Source organism: Macrobrachium nipponense, chromosome 11, assembly GCF_015104395.2.
Source record: "Macrobrachium nipponense isolate FS-2020 chromosome 11, ASM1510439v2, whole genome shotgun sequence".
Taxonomy (NCBI): Eukaryota; Metazoa; Arthropoda; class Malacostraca; order Decapoda; family Palaemonidae; genus Macrobrachium; species Macrobrachium nipponense.
Window position 1 is genome coordinate 98,903,756 of NC_061087.1, and position 25,341 is coordinate 98,929,096.

A 25,341-nucleotide genomic window follows, 5' to 3' on the forward strand; every position below is an offset into this window, starting at 1 on the left:
CCTTATACAAAGTTGTGGAAAAATTAATTTACTTTACCTGCAATATTTTTCTGTTGACCAATAAAAATCTTGCTACCCTGCCTCCTTTTCCTTTTTCCTCATCGTTTGAGGAAAGCTTTGCTTTTTTTGTGACGTTAAATTACTACATTCATTCATGCAAGGACTTATAGATTAATGGAAAATCACCTGGGGATAGTACGTATTAAAGTTAAATTGGTTTGCATATGCTTATAGTTATCAAGGGTGTTCAGTCTTGAAGTGGTCCAAGTTTTTCCAACGATTAATCAGAAATTGTACTAGATTTTTCCAGTACTAAAACTACTGGACAAATTTTAACCAGAATTTTTAATTCCTGGAGATACCATTGTATTAAGAAGTCCATGGCAATGCCTTTTCATATGATGAGCTTATTATATTCAAAGGTTAAAGATCTTCTTGTAAAGAATTGTACTTTGCTCGATAACTAAGCCGAGGGACGTGTAAATAAAAGTTTTTCGGATATGAAGCCATGCTCATGCTTTCGAGCAATACCTTGGTAGGGCGAATCCAGGAAAGATTTACTAAAAAAAAAAAAAAATCACAGGAAAAAGGTGCATTAATCTTTCTTAAATTTTGACCCTCAACGGTTTTAACACGGTATGTATTCACCTTTGTGGCACGTTTAGTAAAATCCCATTGGGGACCGTAAGAACATTAAAAGACTAAATATCAAAGATTATGACCTCCAAGAAATATTGTAGTTTTTTCCTGCGACCATTACCGGGCACCATAAATTAGCGTGACTTTTTTCCAGCATTACCAGCCACTGCCAGTGCCAGGCGTGCCTCCGATACGACAACTACATAAAAGGCAATTGGCCGGTTCACTCGTGCTAATTGCTAGTTCACAGGCAAACCATTCATGCTCTCCAAACATCGGTAGCTAAACGTTGTCCTAGCATACTTTAGCTTACTCGTCGAATAATTTTGTTATTGTCATACTAGAAACGTAAATTTGAAATCCATCATTCAAGTTGGCTATCTGTTTGTATTTGTTTTTGTTTGTTTGTATGGTGTTTTTACGTTGCATGGAACCAGTAGTTACTCAGCAATGGGACCAACGGCTTTACGTGACTTCCGAACCACGTCGAGAGTGAATTTCTATCACCAAAAAAGGTTAGCTATCTGACACTCTGAAGTTAAATTAATCACTGTTTTAGGACCATGGATGAACAGAACGACAACGCTAGGCTGTAGTACAATGGTTCTTAAGCTGGGGGACGGGAGCCTCCCAAGGAGGGTGTCTTAATATATACATTCACCGACTATCTTACTCCCTTATTCCAGTCACCAGTTGCCTTAGTACCTTACAAAACTTACCAGTTACCTTACTTCCTCAAGAGTAGGCACTATTTTGAAAAACTATAGTCCATTCACTTAAGGTAGATTCTTGTGCCTACGAGACGTTTGCTTGGCGGCCTCCGATTGGCTGGTACTGGGAGGTAGGCCGCTCGCTCAGTCTCATTATTTTCGTCTGCGGCTTAGAAAACTAGCAATATGTTTATATTTCTTCAATAATCTCACGCTTTGCTCAAGATAAGTAAGTTTTGGTCGTGCCAAAGGATTTGGTATTAATTGTACAACTATGTCATCTTTTCCCGAAACCAATACGATAAAACACAAAGGAATTACAACGAGTAAAAGTGAAGAGGAAACATTTCATTCTTTATACTTTTTATTTATCATTGGATTTTTAATAATTCAGGTGGTCATCAAGATAAAATAAAACTTGTGTTTTCATACAATACAATCACCCTGAATACGCTGGTGCCCTCAGATTTTAGATGCGTGTAATATGTGAAGAGAAAATTAAGAATATGTCTTATGTTGCATCCGTACTTGACTCTGCCTGAAAGGAAGTACCTGAAAGGAAGTCAATCATCGTTAATTCTTTGTTGTTTATTACTTCACTGAGATTATTATTCTTATCACTCAACAAAGTCTCTGATTTCTCTTTCGTTTGAAAATATATTCATATAATAAAATTAAAAACGAATATTCTGAAACAACCCGATTAAACCTTATAGGCCGAGCTAAAGAGTGCAAAGTCTGTGAACAGAGTTCAATCCATCTGATTATTATTATTTTCCTTATCAGATATGTGCAGACATACTGTAAGATATTAGATTGAAAATGTTCGGCAGTCATAATGGGAATTCTGTGTAGTTAATTAAAGAAAATGTAATGTAATATAGTAAATATTGTCGAAACTGCAACCTCTTTTATCGCTAATTGGCAACTCAAATCTCTCGCTGAGACGACCAACGCAACGACGCCTTGCAGATAATGTTCTCTCGACAATACCGTCAACTTGAATCATTTATGGATGCAACATAAAAGACATTCATTTTCTCTTCACATACTACATGCATCTAAAATCTGAAAGCACCAACGTATTCAGGGCGATTTCATCTTGATAGTGTTAATGATGGAAAATCCGATAAGTAAAAACAGGTATAAAGAATCAAATTTTTCTCTCTTTACTCGTTGCAATTCCTTTGTGTTTTACCTTATTGATTTCAGAAAAATATTACTTAATTGTACAATTAATACCGAATCATTAGGCATGACCAAAACTTTCCTAGCTTGAGGAAAGCGGGAGATTATTGAAGAAATATAAACATATTGCTAGTTTTCTAAGCAGCAGACGAAAATATCGAGACTGAGCGAGCGGCCTTCCTCCTAGTACCAGCCAGTCAGAGGCCGCCAAACAAACTTCTCTTAAGCCCCGTCCACACAACGGGTAAATGCCCGGCAGGTACTCTTGATTTACCCGGAATTCTCTCGCTTTGAAACAGTGTTACCAGATCAAACAGCCCAATTAACATTAGCTTCAACGTCTGGTAATGAAAAAATGATCAGGAATATAATCAAGAGTTCACGCAACCATTAGCAACTGTTTGTAATCTGGTTTTACTTCTTACACTTCATGTACAAGCTTCTACCTAAATGGAAAGGAGGAGAGAGAGAGAGAGAGAGAGAGAGAGAGAGAGAGAGAGAGAGAGAGATAACCTTCCTTTCAGTTAGCAAAATCCTAGTTCTATCATATATTCCAGTGGAAAATATACTAAAAGATAACAAAAGCAGAGTTACCAGCACACTTGCATCCCTGAACGTGTCAAAATCGTTTGTCATCTGTCACTCGATATTTCTACATTACGTAACATCGAAAAATGTAAAAAACACATTGATGGCTTCTGGATTCCGTGTCAAGGCTAAAGGTTTGGTTAATCCATGTCAATAATTTCTCCATAAGAAGGGTTACAATAAGTCCCCTGACCTTATACATGTGAACAAATAGTACACATGCATACGTAGACAGAAAAACACATATGCATACATACATGTGTGTGCAAAACATACACATAGGCATATAAGTGTTTATCATTAAGTAACTGAATTATCCGGATTTCATTATTTTCCAGTTTTGTCAAGTTACAAGTACGTATATAGCTTCTCTGCTTGCTCATTGGATGATGTACATTAACAGACATTACTATACGCATTTTCCATACAACATCCTAATTAATGACTACATTTACTATATTTTGTCAATCCCAACCAAGATTCTCCATCAGTTTTGGAAAAGCTAAGAACAAAATGGAAGGGGAAAGTGTTGTGTACATAACACTGGCCTGAAGATTAAGATCATCTGCTTTAACCTGACATTCTATTTTACCAGTATAGCTTCGTCACTTCACCTCATACCACAGAATTGGGAACAGTGTCTGCCTGCCGGGCATTTGCCCGTCGTGTGGACGGGGCTTTAGGCACAAGAATCTACCCTAAGTGAATGGACTTTAGTTCACCAGCAGCATTTCGTTGATCTGGAACTTTCAACACATCTGCCTTTATCCATTAAAATATATTTGAATATAAAATTTGAATTTTAAGATTGAAATTTAATTTGAATCCATTTCAATCCATTCTTTAAATTAAATTTAAGTCTTCATATCTGTAAAATTCTCATACAATTCTTGTAAAATTCCCAAACATTTAATTCTTAACTGATTGAGTTGCAATCTGCAATAAAGAATCAAATTCCTAACAGGAATAGAATAGCATTTTATTATTAAGAGACTTAAAAGTCTTATTTATTTTATCAGAATCCTAGTAACCATAATCTCTGCTCATCTCAACACAAAATTGCTTCCAACAATCGCCTAAGGTTTAGTACACATTTAGTATTAACCGCATGACCAAGACAAGGAGAATAAAGGAGAAGAGAGAGAAATGATAGATATTTTAATCTGCTAAATATTTATTTTAAAAATATCTGCTAAATATTTAATTTAATCACTAAATATTTTGAGAACCTGTTTAACATTTGCTTAATATTGGTCGCCTGTTGAACGACAATCACCCGTTTCAAGTCTTCAGGCCCATATTCACTTCAAGGTCAGATTTCAAGTAGTATCTATGGGAAAACTTAATGACGTAGAGGTTCAGATTCCGTACCGATTGATAAGAGGATTATCAGGACTGCCATTGTATCCTGCAATGATAGGAAAAGCGGCAGAGTATGTTCCGTACAGCATTTAGGTCAGAGCAAGAATTCGCTGACGTGATAAATCAATACTTTGATTAGTTTTATATCAACCAAAATCAGCGAGAAAATATAAAATATAAAATTGAACATCGAAATATTAAAGCATTTAAATAACTAGCACTAATCAGGTTAATGTGCAACAAAATTTATTTTACTTGCAATTATTATGAGGCATGTATTACTTAAATATCTTGAATGCTTAAGATTTGTACCAGTTAAATTTAATCATGTTTAAGATTCCACGAGCACAAACTCAAATTTATGTTAGACTAGCATGCTTAATATTATGCTTCTTGATATTAAGATTAAACTAGATTAAAATCAAACTACCGGTAATTTAAATTACGATGAAACTTTAGATTAAACCCGAGATTATTTTATGACTGAAAACCTTAGGTTAAGCTCAGTTATATTAAAATTTACTAGTCGAGGTTATTGTATAAGGATACATACAATAGTCTTTAGAAAGTTCAAAATTATTATATAAATAAAACTTAAAATTAAACTTCTGACAAGCCAAACTTGAGAACATGGATTGCCTAAATAAAGCAATCACAAATTCATTGAAATATATAATGTACAATTTCTGGGTTTATTACGTTCTACCTGTCTAAGAAGCTATCGCACGAATATATTAAATTATCATAGCTTCAGGTTTATCTAGGTTTACGTTAACTAGAGCAGAAGCAATTTACCACCCATTTAACTAAATGCCTAATCTTTAATTACTGCATATTGCGACTATCTAGTCTACCTATGACTGCAAATTGCAACCAGTATATTAGTTTATCCAGTCCGCGTTGGATTTGCCTAGCTAGACTTTGTTGATAAAAAAAATTTAATGTTAATATATCAATTACCATAGTCACCTAACACTCAGCATTCCTTGTGTAACAATAGGGCCATTTTAACAACTAGTCAAGCAGTATATATAGTCTGTACCAACTACCTCCGAACCGATCTGATACATTAAAAATCTAGCCTTAAAAACATTAAAAATCTAGCCTTGAAAAAATTAAAAATCTAGCCTTAAAAACTAACTAAACTATTAAATTTTCAGATAATTGGAACTAAATTTCCTAAATATTAAACTTTGAGCATTTTGCCTGGTCATGTTTATCCTTCAGTGGATACCTAACTAAACCAGAACTTAATCACAAATGCCATTCTTAATTTCCGCACCACTATCAGTATTTTAGACGCTCCACCAACATATAAAATTATGCATAGCTAACAGCTATTAACATGGCCCAAATCAATAAATTTGTATCTAGCTGCCCTAATTACTAATTAGCCAGTGATAACACTTAAAAAAAATCACTAATAATTACTCAGCCTAGTTACTGATTAACCAGAGATGAAATAAACTTATCAAAAACACCTCTATATCAACTCAAAATAATTCTAGAGAAACTATAAAATGAAAAAGAATAATCCCCCACGAGCTTGTGTAGTAGGGTCCTAAGACCTACTACACAGCGTCATGAGGGTACCCCCACCCCAAACAGGGGCGCCGCCCCTGAAGGGGGTGGAGGTAATCAAGAGGTTCCTTGCAAAAGTTCAGGAAACAACCCTGAGAGCCGGGAACTTCGCAAGTCTCTCCATTGTCGTACTGGGCAAGCTTGATTCACGGAGAACTCATACCAAATACCTGCAAGTAATATGAAGCTTGGAAATTATCAAAAAAAATAATAAAATAGAAAAAAAAAATTAAATAATCTGCATCGAGATCTAAAGAGGCACTTAAAAAGCTTCAATATAAGGAAAAATATAGTATTCACTCAAGGCACAGCAGACTTAAAAGGTTTATGGAAAAAAATAATTAAGTTTGTGGAAAAAACAATTATACTAGCATACATCAACAGACTTCAAAAAGCCCTCAATAGTACACTTACCGTATTTTAGTATTTACATTTATTTAAGCAGTCCATTCAAGCCAGTAATAAGTAAAATAAGAGGTTTGAAATATAGACTTCAAAGACTAACTTAGATACCCATTATGATAGAGGTAGCCAAACAAAATATAATAAAAAGCCCACAATCACAGGGTAAAACAAGCTTTAACAAAATAAAAAATAATGGGTAATTCAGCCATTTAAAACGGGTGAAGTGTTGAGATTGTAAAGACGGAAAATTTAGAATTAACTAGAACTCTTACTTGTGTACACACCACAACAAACATTAAACCAGATACTTTACATTCAACCTCTAAAACACCAACTAAATTAAACCAAATACTAGGATACCTGTAAACTAGGAAATAACCTCAAAATACAGAAGAAACCGTAGTCTTCAAAATCCTTAGAAAATTGAAACCAAATGTCCTGGAACTTCGAAAACTCCCTTCTGAACACAACACAGAATGATCAGCCGGAAACTTCGCCTCTTCTGGGCGAGAACCAAGCAGCTACTACGAAGAAAATGTCCTCCAAAGAAACACGTATCCACTTCAGCGTAGTACGGTAGGACATCCCAACAGGACACCCACAGACAAAGAAACTGTAGAGGTTCAAACCACCTTCGTATGGTTAACACCGATTGCTGGTAAATCACACACACTGAAGTGATAACCTGCCACGCTGATAGCGACTTCGGTTTCGTCTACGTTTCCAGCCAAGGATAATTGCCTAAGGAAACAAGCAGTTTCATTTTCGTATTGACGAGTCTCTTGCTAAGTAAGAGTTTTACTTACTCGTTGTGAGGCACCTTATAAAGGGCGTCCATTGTTTCAGAACTAAATGACAGTTGTAGTTGTTGTATATGATTATATAAATAAAAATTTATATATGGGTGTGTACGTGTGAACTTACATGGGTACACCAGTGACAAAAAGTTGGATACGTCATCGTCCAGCGAATACTGAAGAACGCCGATTTCCAATACTAGTTAATATATCTTTTACTCTTGTTTCTATTAAAATAAGAAATAATATTATCCTCTTTCCATACACGAATAACTTGTCATTTTATGAAAACTTTTCGATACTTTCCTTAAGTATGTTAGCTATCCTTTACAGATTCTCGGTTGGCGATGATTTGTTTATTTAACAATATTGAACATCACAATTTTATTTTTAACCTATAGAATCGTCTTGTCTGCCACTGCCGGTCCTTGTGGTAAACGTTCATATATCTTTCTCCTAATACTAGCAACCTCGCATTCTTCAAAGGTCTTATCACTTTCTTCGTGGTTTGGAAAAAAAAAGTCTCCCTTTTCCCCTTCAACAAAATATAAATAGTTTTTGTTAAGATGATCGGCTTTCGCGGACACTTGTTCGTCTTCCCTCTCCCATAAGTATTGAACTGAACTGAATATTTGAATATAGACTCAAGGCCCTACAACGGAAATTGACAGTAAAAGGTTTGAAAGGTGTAACAGGAGGAAAACCTCAAAGCAGTTGCACTATGAATCAATTAATAGTAGAGGGTGGAAATAAGCTGGAAGAAAGAGAATATGAAAGGAGGTACAGTAAAATGAACGAAAGGGTCGCAGCTAGGGGCCAAAGGCACGCTGCAAAGAATCTCAAGTAATGCCTACATGGCCCTACCCCTCTACGGAGACAATAATATCTGAAAACCTGTCACTGATATCTTACCGTAATCTCCTGCCTTCCTGAAGGTTCATGACGCAATGAAGGGTGATAAACTACCACGAGTTTTTGACAGGTGGCCGAAATAGATTTACACCACGTTAAAAAAAAAAAATAAATAAATAACTTTACAGAAACATAGCACCTTTTGTAACCGACTATATTTATCTGGTCACCCCTGTGGTGTATAAAGAGTATTATTATTATTATTATTATTATTATTATTATTATTATTATTATTATTATTATTATTATTATACAAACAAGCGGGCTTAGACAAATCTAGGCGATTGTTGATTGGCTGTCAACAGAGTGGGGGCAGGTGAGTATCTCCACCGTTTTGATAGCTTTTCAAAAATTCACATGAAATAGTTCTATTATTATTATTATTATTATTATTATTATTATTATTATTATTATTATTATTATTATTATTATTATTATTAGATTATTGATTGAAGTACCGTAGTAAAGAGTGTGTTCAAAGACAGAAAAAAGGTACTTATTGCCTCATTCCATTTTTAATTACCTAATTGAGAATAACCAGTTTAACATACAGGACCATTCAACTCTCCGGGAAACGGTTTATTTTTTTTTTAATTACTGGTTGTTCTAGCGAAGATGCAATGCATTACCACCCTACAACAATTCACCTTGTAATTACGCATTCCTATCATTTCTGTATTTCTTATTGTCTTCTGTAATTTCTTTCAAATGAACACCATATTGTTTGGAAGCTAAAATTCTAAGTCAGTGGCCCTTGCAGGCTTGTTCCATATGACTATGGATTTATCTTCTAAATAATAATAATAATAATAATAATAATAATAATAATAATAATAATAATAATAATAATAATAATAATAATAATAATAATAATAATAATCCCATGACAAAAGTACTACAGAAGATGGATGCCGGGTACCAACTCAAGAAAAGAGGCAACAAAATCAACCATCTGATGTTCATGGACGACATCAAGCTGTATGGTAAGAGCATCAAGGAAATAGATACCCTAATCCAGACTGTAAGGATTGTATCTGGGGACATCAGGATGGAGTTTGGAATAGAAAAATGCGCCTTAGTCAACATACAAAAAGGCAAAGTAACGAGAACTGAAGGGATAAAGCTACCAGATGGGAGCAACATCAAACACATAGATGAGACAGGATACAAATACCTGGGAATAATGGAAGGAGGAGATATAAAACACCAAGAGATGAAGGACACGATCAGGAAAGAATATATGCAGAGACTCAAGGCGATACTCAAGTCAAAACTCAACGCCGGAAATATGATAAAAGCCATAAACACATGGACAGTGCCAGTAATCAGATACAGCGCAGGAATAGTGGAATGGACGAAGGCAGAACTCCGCAGCATAGATCAGAAAACCAGGAAACAAATGACAATACACAAAGCACTACACCCAAGAGCAAATACGGACAGACTATACATAACACGAAAGGAAGGAGGGAGACAACTACTAAGTATAGAGGACTGCGTCAACATCGAAAACAGAGCACTGGGGCAATATGTGAAAACCAGTGAAGACGAGTGGCTAAAGAGCGCATGGGAAGAAGGACTAATAAAAGTAGACGAAGACCCAGAAATATACAGAGACAGGAGAAAGACAGAAAGAACAGAGGACTGGCACAACAAACCAATGCACGGACAATACATGAGACAGACTAAAGAACTAGCCAGCGATGACAATTGGCAATGGCTACAGAGGGGAGAGCTAAAGAAGGAAACTGAAGGAATGATAACAGCGGCACAAGATCAGGCCCTAAGAACCAGATATGTTCAAAGTACGATAGACGGAAATAACATCTCTCCCATATGTAGGAAGTGCAATACGAAAAATGAAACCATAAACCACATAGCAAGTGAATGCCCGGCACTTGCACAGAACCAGTACAAAAAGAGGCATGATTCAGTGGCAAATGCCCTCCACTGGAGCCTGTGCAAGAAACATCAGCTACCTTGCAGTAATAAGTGGTACGAGCACCAACCTGAGGGAGTGATAGAAAACGATCAGGCAAAGATCCCTCTGGGACTATGGTATCAGAACGGATAGGGTGATACGTGCAAACAGACCAGACGTGATGTTGATTGACAAAGTCAAGAAGAAAGTATCACTCATTGATGTCGCAATACCATGGGACACCAGAGTTGAAGAGAAAGAGAAGGAAAAAATGGATAAGTATCAAGATCTGAAAATAGAAATAAGAAGGATATGGGATATGCCAGTGGAAATCGTACCCATAATCATAGGAACACTAGGCACGATCCCAAGATCCCTGAAAAGGAATCTAGAAAAACTAGAGGCTGAAGTAGCTCCAGGACTCATGCAGAAGAGTGTGATCCTAGAAACGGCACACATAGTAAGAAAAGTGATGGACTCCTAAGGAGGCAGGATGCAACCCGGAACCCCACACTATAAATACCACCCAGTCGAATTGGAGGACTGTGATAGAGCAAAAAAAAAAAATAATAATAATAATAAAATAATAATAAATAATGATAATAATTAACCAAGGAACCCCTGTAACGAGGCTAAAATATCAAGAATTAAAAGCCACAGTGGTGTTAAAAAATATCTCTGCATAAGTATTTTTAACACTACTGTGGCTTTAACTATCAATAATGATAATAATAATAATAATAATAATAATAATAATAATAATAATAATAATACATTCTCACACTTCTAAAAAGCTTTATATCCAATAATTTCCAGGTATATAATTCTCCGTCTCAAATTACACTCCAGTAATTAGCTATATAATTACAATTCCCCGTAGGGGGGTAGTGCCGTCAGTGCACCTCATTCGGTGCAATGTAGGCATTACTTAAGGTTCTTTGCAACGTCCCTTCGGCTCCTAGGTACAACTACTTTCATTCCTTTTACTGTACCTCCCTTCATATTCTCTTTCCTCCATCTTACTGTTCATGCACCCTCTCCTAATAATTGTTTCATAGTGCAACTGCTTTGAGGTTTTCCTCCCGTTACGCCTTTCAAACCTTTCCACTGTTAAACTCCGTTTCAGCGCTGAATGGCCTTAGTTGCCCCAGTGCTTGGCATAATGCACAAAATCTATATCAATCAAAATAAAATAAAATATACTTACAATTAAGTTATGTAATGCATTATGCCTTCCATTTTAAAAACACTAAGCGACGACGAATGAAAAAATAAATAAATAAAACGACGGTAAAAAATATAAGTGTATTTCGACATCCCGCCATCAAGGCGGGACCGACAGCATAACAGGAAACATGTATATATATAAAATATCTACTACAACACATTGGCGTTCTCTGCTTCCTCCTTCATTTCGTCTCTCTTCCGATCTCTTGCGATGGCGGCCGGCATGAAGCACCACAGGAGGACGCAGAGCCAGACCTCGGCTGACATCAGCCACATGCTGACGGAGTAGCTCCCGGTGACGTCGCGGACGTAACCTGCGAATAATGTGAGATATATATATATATATATATATAGATATATATATATATATATATATATATATTATATATATATATATATATATATACAGGGTGTCCATAAAGTCCCAGTACCATTACAAGTATCTATTGGCCAGAATGGTACTGGGACTTTATGGACACCCTGTATTTATATGTATGTATATATATATATATATATATATATATATATATATATATATATATATATATATATATATATATATATGATTTGTACAATATATAATATGTTGGACGAATAGGATTCAAACGTCGAAACTAAAGAAAGCAAATGAACGAATACATAATAGGAATTAAAAGGATTTTTTTTCATTATTATTGTGTTTAACTGAACTTAAAAGTTAATAAATCAAAATACTGACATTTTAAAACTGTGTAAAGCTTTGGTTTAAGACAGCCAATTTAACGTTTACAAATGAAAAGGAACAACAGGATAAATACTTTGAAAAAGAAACTAAATTTTTCTTAAAAATTACCTATGAGCGGTCCTATGACCACATAGCCCAGCCCGACCACCAGGGACTGAGTGCCAAAAATAGCGGGCATGTTGTGCACGCCCATGACCCTGGCCATCACCAGTGGGTACAGGGATATGTTGATGCCAATGCCCAGTGACCAAAATGCCAGGGTGACCTTCATCAAGGTCAGGTTCGTTAAGAAGCTGAAAACTGAGAGGAATGAGAGATGGTTATTTAGGAATGAACATAACATGAAATCAGATACAAAAATTTCTTCTTGCCTCTGTTTTCCCTGTATAATAGTGTTTCTATTAACTATAATTTTTTCCATCCATGAATGAGCTATTTATAGACATTTATAGGTGGCCCTTTCCGTCGGCCTCTGCCTCACAAAATGAGTGATTTAAGTAGTTATACTTAGAAATATTTACTGCAAAATATAACATAGGTATGAACACAACAATACAGCTTTGGAACTCTAGTCTTGCTTCTGCTTTCCCTTAAAGAAGATTTTTTTTAATTTCAAATCTTTATCTTTTTTCGTTAAGGGATAAGCTAAGTATAGAACTTGTTAGGTGGCCATTTCCGTCGGCCTCTGCCTCACAAAATTACATATTTGAATAGATACACTTGAAAAAATACAATGAAATACAAAACCAAAAGAGAATTTTCAAAATGTGAAGTATTTTGAAATTTTTAAAGAAAGCATGATTTCAAAAAATTCTATTTATATCTTCATTATCTAAAATCACTCAAACGAATAACATAAGCTACTAATTTTATATATAAAGTTTTTAAAGCAAATTAGATTAATTTACGTGAATCGTAAAGAAAAAAAGCGATACATGTAAATATAGGTTAGATTTTGATCTATTTTTCTCTGTATATGCTAATCAATAAAACAAATCACGTAAAATGTACAGTTTTTACATGTTAAGTGTTAAATGCAAGAAATTTATTCCGGTTTGTCCATCCGATAAATAAAGAGCAAAACATACGATGACAGCTTAGTGTCCGTGATGTTACACATATAAAACCAACAGTGACGTTGAGAGAGAATAGAATATACAGAGTTTAGGCCAAAGGTCAAGCGCTGGGACCTATGAGGTCATTCATCGCTGAAACGTAAACTGACAGTAAAGAAGGGTTGAAAGGTGTAACAGGAGGAAAACCTCTCTGCACTATTCAGATATTGACAGCAGAGGGTGGAAAGCAAGATGGAAAAAAGAGATCATGAACAGAGGTAGAGTAAAAGTAACGAAAAGGGGTTGCTGCTAGGGGCCGAAAGGACGCTGCAAAGAACCTTAAGTAGTGCCTACAGTGTACCGCGTGAGGTGCAATGACAGGGAATAGCGGCGGTTGAAATACGTACCTCCAGTGGACGCAGCTATGATAACCGCCCCCACGACGTACATCAGCTGCATATTAAACCAAGAATAGTCTGACAAAACCGACGCGGCGAGCCTGGCTATGAAGTTGCAGGCGCCCGTGATGGAGACGCACCAAGCGGCGTCCTCCAAGGAGTAACCGGCCGCCTGGACGGCGAAGGGGAACACCATCATGAAATTCAGGTAGCCGTTGATGAGGAACAGCCCTCCGAAGGCGATGATCTGCGCCCGGTGGCACTTGAGGATGCCCAGGTCATTTATCAGCGACCTGACGACCCTGACGACCAAGGACGGCTCGCCGCCGGAGGGGTCGGCGACCTTCTCCTCCAGTTTGTCAAAGCTCTTCTCGTCGTCGGGTTGGTGGGCGACGGAGCTGAGATCCACCATGGAAATGGCTATGGAGGAGACGTTGGAGGACTCGCTCGTCCGCCGGTTGACCCGCGCCCTCAGGACGGCCTTGGGCGTCAGGGGCGTCTGCTGCTGCTGCTGCTGCTGCTGCTTCCCGGACAAGATGAGCTCAGCGCCTTCTTCTTCTTCTTCTTCTTCCCTCTCGTCGATGAGCGAGCGGGTCTCCTCGCTCTGCTTCATCTTGGCCACGGATTCGTGGAGGATCGGGGCGGAGGCCGACTTCCCGATGCTGGAGGGAGCGGCCGGCTTCAAGTGCCACTCGACGGGGTGGAAGAAGGACGCCCCGACGCAGCAGTTGAGGAGGATGGCGCTGACGATGATCGTGGCGCCCGTGAAGCCGTAGTGCCTCAGGAGGTAACGGATACAGGGCGGGGCCACGAACTGGCCCGTGCACATGCCCGCCATGAGGATGGCGTTGGCCATTCCGCGTCGTTTGTCGAAGTACAGGGGGATGATGAGGTAGCAGGGTTTGCACGTCAGCCCCCCGAATAAACCTGAAGGGGAAAGGGAGGAATTTATCAATGTGTAAAGAAATAGAATATACAAAATGACGAAATAACTAATAAACCAGAATGAAAAAGGTGGAATATATCAATGTGTAATAGAAATAGAATATAAAAAATTGACGAAATGACTAATAAACCTGAATAAAAAAGGAATTTATCAATGTGTAAAAGAAACAGAATATGAAAAATGACGAAATGACTAATAAGCCTGGAGAAACAAGGGCCAATTTATTAATGTGTAAAAGAAATAGAATATAAAAAATGACGATATGACTAATAAACCTGAATGAAAAATGATGAATTTATCAATATGTAAAAGAAATAGAACATGAAAAAAAATTACGAGATTAGTAATATTAGCTCAGATTATAAAGGCCTATATTAATGGGGAAAAGGAGGAATTTATCTATGTGTAAAAGAAATATAATATAAAAAATGACGTGTAAAAGAAATAGAATATGAAAAGTAACTAATATTAGCTCAGATTATAAAGGCCTATATTCATACAATTCATCTTCAGTGGTAAATAGCTAAGTTTCTATTTACTCACGTAATTTGTGAATGAAAAAGTACAGTAACTGCTCAGTTTTGTCTGCAATTCGCCTAGATTTGTAAACTTTAAACAGCTCGTGACATTATGTTACTAAAACTTGCTATTTTAAAAACTCTCTGTGACATTTTGCAACAATTAACAGAAATGCAAACATCTTACGTTTTTTATGTAATATTCGCTGTAATCAAACATTTCACTTGGACATAATACTGTAGTAGATTCACATCAACTGTGCATCCGATGTCTAGGTCAGTCCTTTACGACGCTCCTGATTGGCTGCTGTAATCTAACCACAGGGCTGGAAACTCTCAGTCTCTCGAGAGAGTTCACATAGGCAGGATGTATGTTCCACCTCTTCTGAAACAACAGCCAGTCAGGAGCGCCGTAAAGGAATGGCCTAGACATCGGATGCACGGTTGATGTGAATCTACTATAGCAGCTACTCCAACACTCTATTTGACTATATTAGCATTTACTCTAAACACTCCACTTGTGTATATCGTTAACATTTACTCTAACGTGAATTCTATTTCGATTACAATACTAATTGCAAAACATCCCGCGAAGACAACATATTACCAGGCATTGTCAACACGCAAACTTTGGAAACTAAAAGATAAGCGCCCCTTCTTCGTTTCGGTATCCGTGACGACCTAAATCTTTTTAGTTACTTCAAGCAAGAGAGTCAGTTTTCAAGGAAAAAGTAGACGAGGAGGAGGCAAGTGGCCTTGTGATATTACTTGCTGTCATGTGACTCTTATCGAGAGAAAGAAAGAGACAGACAGACAGAAACAGGATGGGGACAAGGAGGGGGGAGAGAGAGAGAGAGATTCGAATGCTTCCAGAGAGAGAGAGAGAGAAGCAGGAAAGGAGCATGAAGAGAGAGAGAGAGAGAGAGAGAGAGGAGAGAGAGAGAGAGAGGAAGGGAGCAAGGAGAGAGAGAAAAAAAATAGGAAGGGGACAAGGAGGGGAGAGAGAGAGAGAGAGAGAGGAGAGAGAGAGAGAGAGAGAGAGAGAGAGAGGGGGCAAGGAGAGAGAGTGAAAAAAAACAGGAAGGGGGCAAGGAGGGGAGAAAGAGAGAGACAGAGAGAGAGAGAGAGAGAGAGAGAGAGGAAGGGGGAAGGGGGAAGGAGAGAGAGTGAAAAAAACAGGAAGGGGGCAAGGAGGGGAGAAAGAGAGAGACAGAGGAAAGGCAAAGGGGGGAAGGAGCGAGAGAGAGGAAAGGGGGCAAAAGAAAAAGAGAAGAGAAACAGAGAGAGAGAGAGAGAGAAACAGGAAGGGAGCAAGGAGAGAGAGAGGGAGGAGAGAGAAACAGAAAGGTACAAGGAAAAGAGAGAGAGAGAGAGAGACTCTTCGAAAACTACAAACTAATTCACAGTGGCACATTCATAGCATACGAAAGATTCAGAGACGAGTTTATTTATCAAATTGTCCTTCACCAAATTACTGCAATAAAAACCGAGAGTTTCTCACGTTATATAAAAGTGGTTAAGTCATCCCAGTTATACAATTCCACGCTACAAAAAAAAATGACAAGAATATTTTTTTTTTCCTTTTTGCATTGGTTACAGTGCTTCATACTAGGTGATTTAGTTTTTATAAACACTTGGTGCGCTGACATCAGCCATAGTTAACTGCTATTATTTTCTACGATTTAAAATGGTATTTTATAAAAGAGGACGATCTTCAAATTAAAAGAAGACAGCACTGGTTGTAACACTACTTCTTTAACTGATAAATCAGAAAATAAATACCCTGAGTTTACACAAATAAAAAAAGTACCATTTCATTTCGTTTCATGTACTTTCACAGACCTTCATAATCTTTAACACAACCTTATAATATTAATTTGTAACTTTATAGGTAGTGATTACTTCCATTTGTCATTTTGTCATTTGCAAGAATTTTAGAAATCTCAAGATAAGGCATCTTCATCTACTGCACATCTTTCCTCAAAGTATGAAGATACTATCAATAATACTAAGAGTAATTTATTTTGACGCTCTTCCTCTTGGGTTAAATAACTACAAAGCTATAAATAGTCACTATGAAAATGCTGATAACAACGATGCACCTCGGTTTCAACAGACGTGCTAGATTCACAGTTCATTGTGATTTAGCATCTTTTTATCTTTTGCATTTTTTTTTCAATCTTCTTCACTCCCTGTAAGGTCCTGAAGACTATCATTCTAATTGACTTGAGGACTCCAGAGGAATCTATGATTCGTACTTGGTTATTTTCTAAAAGATTCCCACGTTCTCACTTTTTTTTAATAACAGAAATCAGCGAGAGTCTACGACGCACGTATAAAAACCCATCGTGATGCAGAAAGACACTGTCATTAGATTTTGAAGGTTTAATGAAAACATTCGCTAAATAAAATCTGAAGTTGTAGTTTGAAATGTAGTACAATCAGTAGACAAGAAACTATTTCAGTTGGTAAACCTGGACACCTGCATATCCTATCAGAGGTTGTAAGTCGCATGATATATATATACTATATATATATATATATATATATATATATATATATATATATATTATATATATATATATATATATATATAATTTTTTTTTTTTTTTTTTTTTTTTTTTTTTTTTTTTTAACGAGAAACATCATAACTAACATCAGTATGACTTGGGTTTAGTTTAAGCTTCCTAGTCGTAAATTTGGATTTCGTAAAATAAATTGATAAATAGAATAAAACTTCTTTGCTTTATAGTTATGCTTATGAATAAAAGCTCAACTCGACATACCTAACACACTAGCAAGTTCGTAACTGTATACTGCCACAACTTACCAGAAATATTGTAATAAATCCCCTTAGAGATAATGCCACGTCCTTACTTTTGTTCTTGATATTTTAAATATGTGAATGTTGTGATCTGGATTTTGTAAGTAATCAGTGTACGAATATTGTAAGTACGCTGTCTAAGTTTGTGAATGATATCTGTTGTTTATGTTTGGGTAGGTCACGTGACCAGAGGGACTTCCGAATTCTCCCCCGATATCCACATGTTGGCTCGTCAATGCTGTATATTATTTTGGTGACTTGTTTAATAAACTAATGTTAATTACCCTCAGCTTATCAATGAGAACCCGTAACATGGTGTCAGGAGTGGTTCTTATCTACATATAAGCTGGATTAAGGAAGAAATGAGGGTAAGTGACGACTTACAAGAAATTTGAAACAGAATGCAGTCCCAGATCAAATATAATCATGGAAAGATACAAATTTCTCAAGCGGAAACAAGAATCTAATGAAAGTTGTGACCAATTCATAACCCAGTTAAGAATTTTATACAAAACTTGCAATTATGATAATGAAGAAGAAATGATCAGGGATCAATTCATCCTCAATTTGCATGATGATAAGGGTAGGGAGAAATTACTGGATCATGTGCAGATGGATACGAAACCAATTACCTTAGAAAGGGCTGTGAATTTTGTAAAACATTATGAAATGCGAATTCAGCAAAAGCAACAAATGACTAGTAGCAATACTGAAGAAGAGGAAGTTAATGTCGTGTGGAAGAAGAAAAATAAGTACACAAATCCTCAAATTAAGCCTAAGTCCAATCGTGCCAAGGAAATTAAAGACTGCAGGTATTGTGGCAGGACTCATAAAATTAGGATGTGTCCAGCATATGGTAAAGTGTGTGCCAAATGTGAGAAAAAGAATCATTATGCTAAACAGTGTAATACTAATTGGAACTCTGAAAAAGTGAAAACTTGTGAAGAGAATGAAGATAGTGATAGTGACCTTCAGCAAATTAGCACAATAAATGAATCGATAGGAAACATTTCTATGTCTCATGAGAGAAAGTAGTATGTAACCATGACGGTAAATCAGCAAGAAATAAATTTTCAGATTGATTCCGGTGCTACATGCAATGTTTTGAGTGTTAAAGAATTGAAGCGTTTGACTGGCAGTGATAAGTTAGATACTGGTGATAGCATCAAACTGAGTGTTTAATAAAAAAAACAATCAAGACTATTGGAATTAAAACTCTAATGTGTGAAAGGAAAGGAAAGCAGTATAAACTTAATTTTTATGTAGTGAAGGAAAATGTTTCTTCTGTAATAGGTTATGATGATGGACAGAGACTGAAATTGATCAAAATTCTTGTGAATGATAACCCAAGTGCTAAGCAAGAAATAAATGAGATTTCTTCGAAAGTGTTAGATAAAAACAAGATTATATCTGATTTTTCCTGAGTTATTCGAAGGTTTGGGGGAATTAGGACCTCCATGTAAGATAAATATTGATCATACAGTGTCACCAGTGATCCATGCTCCAAGAAAAGTTCCTTTTGCCCTTAAGAAAAAATTGAAGCAGCAGTTAAGTAGTATGGAAGGTACCATTATTGAAAAGGTCTCAGAACCTACAAATTGGGTTTCTAGCATGGTTTTAGTAACAAAGCCTAATTCAGATTTAAGGATTTGTTTAGATCCTACAGATCTAAACAAAGCTATCAGGAGACCCCATTATCCACTTCCAACAATTGAGGAAATTTTACCGAAATTGGGGAAAGCTAAAATATTTTTAGTACTTAATGCTAAGAATGGATTTTGGCAAGTGCAACTTGATAAAGAGTCAAGTTATTTGATTACATTTAATACGTCTTTTGGTAGGTATAGATGGAAGAGAATGCCTTTTGGTATATCATCGGCACCAGAGGAGTACCAGAGACGTATGCATGATGCCTTACATAATTTATATGGCATAGAAGTAATAGCAGACGATATCCTAGTTTATGGCAAAGGAGATACTGATCAGGAAGCTTTGGAAAATCATGATAAGAACCTATTAGCGTTACTGCAAAGATGCCGACAAGAAAACATCAAGTTAAATCAAGAGAAGATGAAATTACATGTGGTTGAAGTTAAGTACATTGGACATTTGCTAACAAAGGATGGTGTTCGTCCAGATCCAAAGAAAATTGAAGCTATTAATTGTCTAAAAGTGCCAAGTGATGTTAAATCATTGAAAAGATTTCTAGGGATGGTTAATTATCTTTCAAAGTTTTTACCAAGGTTGTCAGAAGTAACTCAGCCATTAAGAAATCTGGAAAAGAAAAATGTTGAATGGCAGTGGAACTCTTCTCATGATGAAGCATCTCCAAGACTAAGAAACTAATTGTTGAAGCTCCTTGCTTGAAGTATTTTGACAGTAATTGTAATATGTCTTTACAGTGTGATGCTTCAGTGTCAGGATTAGGTGCTGTCCTCCTGATGCAGCCTATGCTTCTAAATCGTTAACTGAAACAGAACAGCGATATGCTCAAATAGAAAGAGATGTTAGCCATTGTTTTTGCAGCGTTACATTTTGATCAATGTCTTTATGGTAAAGATGTTATTGTAGAAACTGATCACAAACCTTTGGAAAGTATTTTTAAGAAACCATTATTGAAATGTCCTAAGAGGTTGCAAAGCATGTTATTGATGTTGCAGAAGTTTAATTTGAGTGTTAAGTATAAACCAGGTAGTAAAATGTATATAGCAGATACATTGAGTAGAGATTTCTTGTCGAATACATTTTCAGGTGCTGATAAATCTGATGTAATTGCATTATTTGAAGAGGTTAGTAAAGTAAATATGACAGAAAATGTTGCTGTGACAAATGAAAGACTTGAGGATATTAGACAAAAGACCAAAGGTGATGTTGCATTGCAATCATTAAAAGAAACAATTCTAAAAGGTTGGCCCACTCATTGTAAAGAGGTTCCTGAAATCATAAGATCTTTTTTTAAATTTAGGGATGAACTTACTGTTGATAATGATTTAATTTTTAGAGGTAATTGCATTGTTGTTCCATCATGTTTAAGGTCTTACATGCTGAAACAAATTCATTATGCTCACAATGGGATTGAAGCTACTGTTAGATATGGTAGAGATATATTGTTCTGGCCTGGCATGGGTGCAGATATAAAGAATTATGTTTCTTCTTGTGTGGTGTATAATAAGTATGGTAGTAGACAAACCAAGGAATCCTTAAATTCACATGATTTTCCTTCTAGGCCTTGGTCTAAAATTGGAATGGATATTTTTAGTGTTGGCAATTGAAACTATTTGATTTTGGTAGATTATTATTCATCATATTTTGAGATAATACATTGGAAAATATGTTAGCGTCAAATGTTGTAAGCAAGGTAAGGAGTCATTTTTCACGCTATGGTATACCAGACATTGTAGTAAGTGACTGTGTCTCACAATTTACATCAAGTGAATTTCAAACTTTTGTAAAGAAATGGTCATTTAAATAAACATGTAAAATCATCCCCTTACCACCGCCAGTCAAATGACAAAGCTGAAAATGCAGTAAAAATAATGAAACAGTTGTTCAGAAAATCAAAAGAGGATGGCCATGATCCTTTATTAGTACTTCTTGAATGGAGAAATACTCCAACTGAGGGATTTAACGCTTCACCTGCTCAAAGATTTTTTGGCAGAAGAACTAAAAGTCAATTGCCTATAACAGAAAATTTACTTAAACCCAAGATTGTTGATGGGGTACCAGAAGTTCAAACTAAGAAATTGATTAGGCAAGCTAAATATTATAACAGATCATGTAAGAATTTAGTCTCATTAAAACCAGGTGATGTCATCCGTGTACAACCAGTTCCAGGAAAAAAGGAATGGAAGAAAGGTAAGGTAATAAAAGAGGTTTCAAACAGAAAATACAAAATAGAAGTAGAAGGCAAAGTATATTTTAGAAATCGCAAATTTCTGAGAAAGACATCAGAGACAGTAACTGATAATTATATTGATTCTGATATTGAAATTGAAACTGATGTCAATACAAATGATGTTGCAAATAAATCTTTTACACTTCCTCAGGCTGATAACTTAGAATCACAAAGAACCAGAAGTGGTCTTGTTGTAAGAAAGCCTCAATATCTTCAGGATTATTTGTGATAAATTTAAAGAGCCAATTAGGTATGTAGGATTAGGTGTATGTTGCAGGAACCATTTATGTAGAAGAAAAGTTCTTCCAAATTTTGTTGAGAAAATGTAAAAGAAGGGAGATGTAACAATATGTGAATGTTGTGATCTGGATTTTGTAAGTAATCAGTGTACGAATATTGTATGGTACGCTAAGTTTGTGAATGAATATCTGTTGTTTATGTTAGGGTAAGTCACGTGACCAGAGGGACTTCCGAATTCTCCCCCGATATCCACATGTTGGCTCGTCAATGCTGTATATTATTTTGGTAACTTGTTTAATAAACTAATGTTAATTACCCTCAGCTTATCGATGAGAACCCGTAACACACACAATAAATTTAAGTATACAATAAAAATGAATTGTCAAGTTGCCGTTAAATCGGAATTCCATTTCATTAAACATTTTAGCAAACGCGAGCCAGTTTTACTGGGAATTTGTGTAAACATTCTCGACTTGTTCACCAACTGCTTCGTCAAAGCAAATATTTAACAGACGAAGTCATGTTCTCAGAAGCACATTAAGTTTGTAAGCATTCACAATAGTGCCCAGTTACATGCTTGCTCAAGCACGTCTCAAGAGCACTCTACAACTGTAAGAAATTTCCAAGTCTATTCCAGTTTATTCCCTCCAATTGAGAGACGAGAAATCAAACCTCACGTGAAATCTTATACCACTTATGGATGCAACGGCATATAAAGGCCAAGCGCTGAAATCTACGAGGTTATTGGGCACCACCCTCCTATAGGGCTCATATCAATTAGTTCCTCCTATAAAAGACTCAGACAGAAAGCTGATATACATTCATAGAAAACGAAAGATAAGTGGCAATTTCTAAGGGTAGTTATTGTATCTGTCAATAAGTGGCTCGCGCCGACAAAAATCCAATACTCGATTTACTGTCTTGAGTCGTCACTAGGGTAGCAAGGACTCAGTATTGCTATAATTCAAAGAGAGGACAAGGAAATGGAAGGATCTTGAGGCTTGCAACTGCATCCCATGAGGGCACGCGTAAATTATGGTTTTAAAATTAAAAGTAATTTGAAGATTGTCATCTTGGTATTCCTAAGAAGATAAAGGTTGCCTTTGTGAAGAACTCTACATCAATCAATTAACTATCTAATTACCGACGGAGAAAGAGAGGAATGATATAGAAAGAAAAAGAGAGGCGAAGAGAGAACAAATAAAGAGAGAGAGGGGAATGATATAAAAAGAAAAAGAGAGGCAAAGAGAGAACAAACAAAGAGAGAGAGAAATGATATAAAAAAAAAGAGAGGCGAAGAGAGAACAAACAAAGAGAGAGAGAGGAATGATATAGAAAGAAAAGGAGGCGAAGAGAGAACCAATAAAAAGAGAGAGAGAGAGGGGGGATGAAATAGAAAGAGAAAGAGATGCGAAGAGAGAACAACCAAAGAGAGAGAATTGATAAATGTCATTTCACCAAGAGTAAATCTGTAAGTCAGAGCAAGTTTTCTAGCAAGAGCCAGAACAAACCGAGTCTCGAGTTATATGTCAAACTAACTTTTTTTTAGGGGTGAGGGCGGTGTAAGGGGGGATTGGGGTTGGGGGGCGGGTCGGTCTTGAAACTTGAGTGGCACCCGCCCTTACGATAGATTTATAATGCTTCCTGGAAAAAAGTTTGCTGGACTTAATTAAGCTATCCTCTCTCTCTCTCTCTCTCTCTCTCTCTCTCTCAGTCTGAATTAAACATAAGAAAATTGCAAAGAAATTTAAAATTCACGTTTTTCTTTTCTTTCTTCGCATTTTTACTTTAGTTTTCCTCATTTACTCTTTGCATCTGAAAACCTTTCAATCCGGATAGGAAATGAAGGACCTCAATTCTGTGTTACAAAGAACGAGAACCAATACTTTTATCCTTGTACTTTGAGACACGAGTTGAAACTCGTTTTCCATATTGTTTGTTTGTATGGTGTTTTCACGTTGCATGGAACCAGTGGTTATTCAGCAACGGGACCAACGGCTTTACGTGACTTCCGAACCACGTCGAGAGTGAACTTCTATCACCAGAAATACACATATCTCACACCTCAATGGAATGCACGAGAATCGAATTCGCGGCCAACGACTCGTTTTCCATTAAAGGAAATATGAATATAAACTCATTTATTTTATTTCCTCGTCTGATCTTAAGAGTCAAAACTAAGAAGAAAAGATGGAAGTCAAGAATTCCTTGCAGAAGACATACCTAAGCGCGTTCGCACACACACACACACACACACACACACACACATACACACGTGAGAATGCAAGCCCCATATCCTCTAAAAAAAAAAAATTCCAGGCAAAAGGGCAGTACAAACTGACAATTTCCAAAACCTCCATTTCACGTTGCAGTCAGAGCGCATCGCGTGGGTGCACCGTAGGCATAATTAAATGGGCGTTTGCAACGTCCCTTCGTCCCCTAGCTGCACCTGCTCATTAGCCTTATACTTTACCTCCGTTCCCGCTTACTGGCTTCAATTTTGCTGTCCGGCTTTTCTAACTATTACTATTTAGGTCCTGGTACTTCGCCTCCTTTATTTTCTGGATCATGCTGGACCCCATGCGGTGCACTGTAGGCATTACTTACGCTTTTTTGCAGCGTGTCTTCGGCCCCCAGCTGCAACTACTCTCCACTTTTCTTCCTTTTACTGCACCTCCTTTCATATTCTCTTTCTTCCATCTTATTTTCCACCCTCTCCTAATATTTGATTCATAGTGCAACTGTTTTGAGGTTTTCCTCCTGTTACGCCTTTTAAAGCTTTTACTGTTCATTTCTGTCTCAGTGCTGAATGATCTCATAGATCCCCGTGCTTGCCTTTTGGCCTCAGTTCTATACTGAACTCAACTCACAAAGAATCACGAACCTGCAAACGAGAAGAAGACCAAGAGATAAGTCGTGCTGGACGAAAACGCGCAGACGAGCACACTGATAGAAGCCATGACAGCTCCGATCAGGCACAGCTTCCGGAACCCCAGTTCCTTCGTCAGGGGTCCGGCGAAGGGCCCCATCAGGTTCCAGAGGAGGATGTGGGCGTTGAAGATCCAGGCCGTGGTCGTGGAAGAGGCCTCGTGGTCCAGCAGGAACCCCGAAAAGAGGATGGAGAAACACAGCGTCAGGAGAGGGAGCAGGAACTGTTTTCGGGGAGAGAGAGAGAGAGGGAGAGATATACTGGCATTTTTCTAAGGGTTTAGGAAATCTTCGTTTTTATGCAATTAATTTAGACTCTTCAGATAACTCACAAACTATCTATCTATATATATGTGTGTGTGCGTGTATATATATATATATATATAGATATATATATATATATATATATATATATATATATATATATATATATTTGTAAGTGTGTATTCTTGAATGTGCTTATACTTTTGTTTCATCCTCAAC

The 25,341-nt window shown here is 36.7% G+C and overlaps 1 protein-coding gene across 3 annotated transcripts in view; it reads right to left on the reverse strand.

Annotated features, from left to right (window-relative positions):
* Positions 1-11,394: 11,394 nt before the first annotated feature.
* LOC135207835 (monocarboxylate transporter 9-like) overlaps positions 11,395-25,341 on the reverse strand; it is a 49,042-nt gene continuing 35,095 nt past the window's right edge. For all 3 annotated transcript variants that reach the window (XM_064239704.1, XM_064239696.1, XM_064239710.1), the window contains exons 2-5: positions 24,815-25,082; positions 13,517-14,434; positions 12,163-12,354; positions 11,395-11,644 (exon numbers count right to left, since the gene is read on the reverse strand). In XM_064239704.1, coding sequence (XP_064095774.1) covers positions 11,481-11,644; positions 12,163-12,354; positions 13,517-14,434; positions 24,815-25,082 — 1,542 coding nt within the window. In that variant the 3' untranslated portion in view covers positions 11,395-11,480. The remainder of the gene's footprint in view (positions 11,645-12,162; positions 12,355-13,516; positions 14,435-24,814; positions 25,083-25,341) is intronic.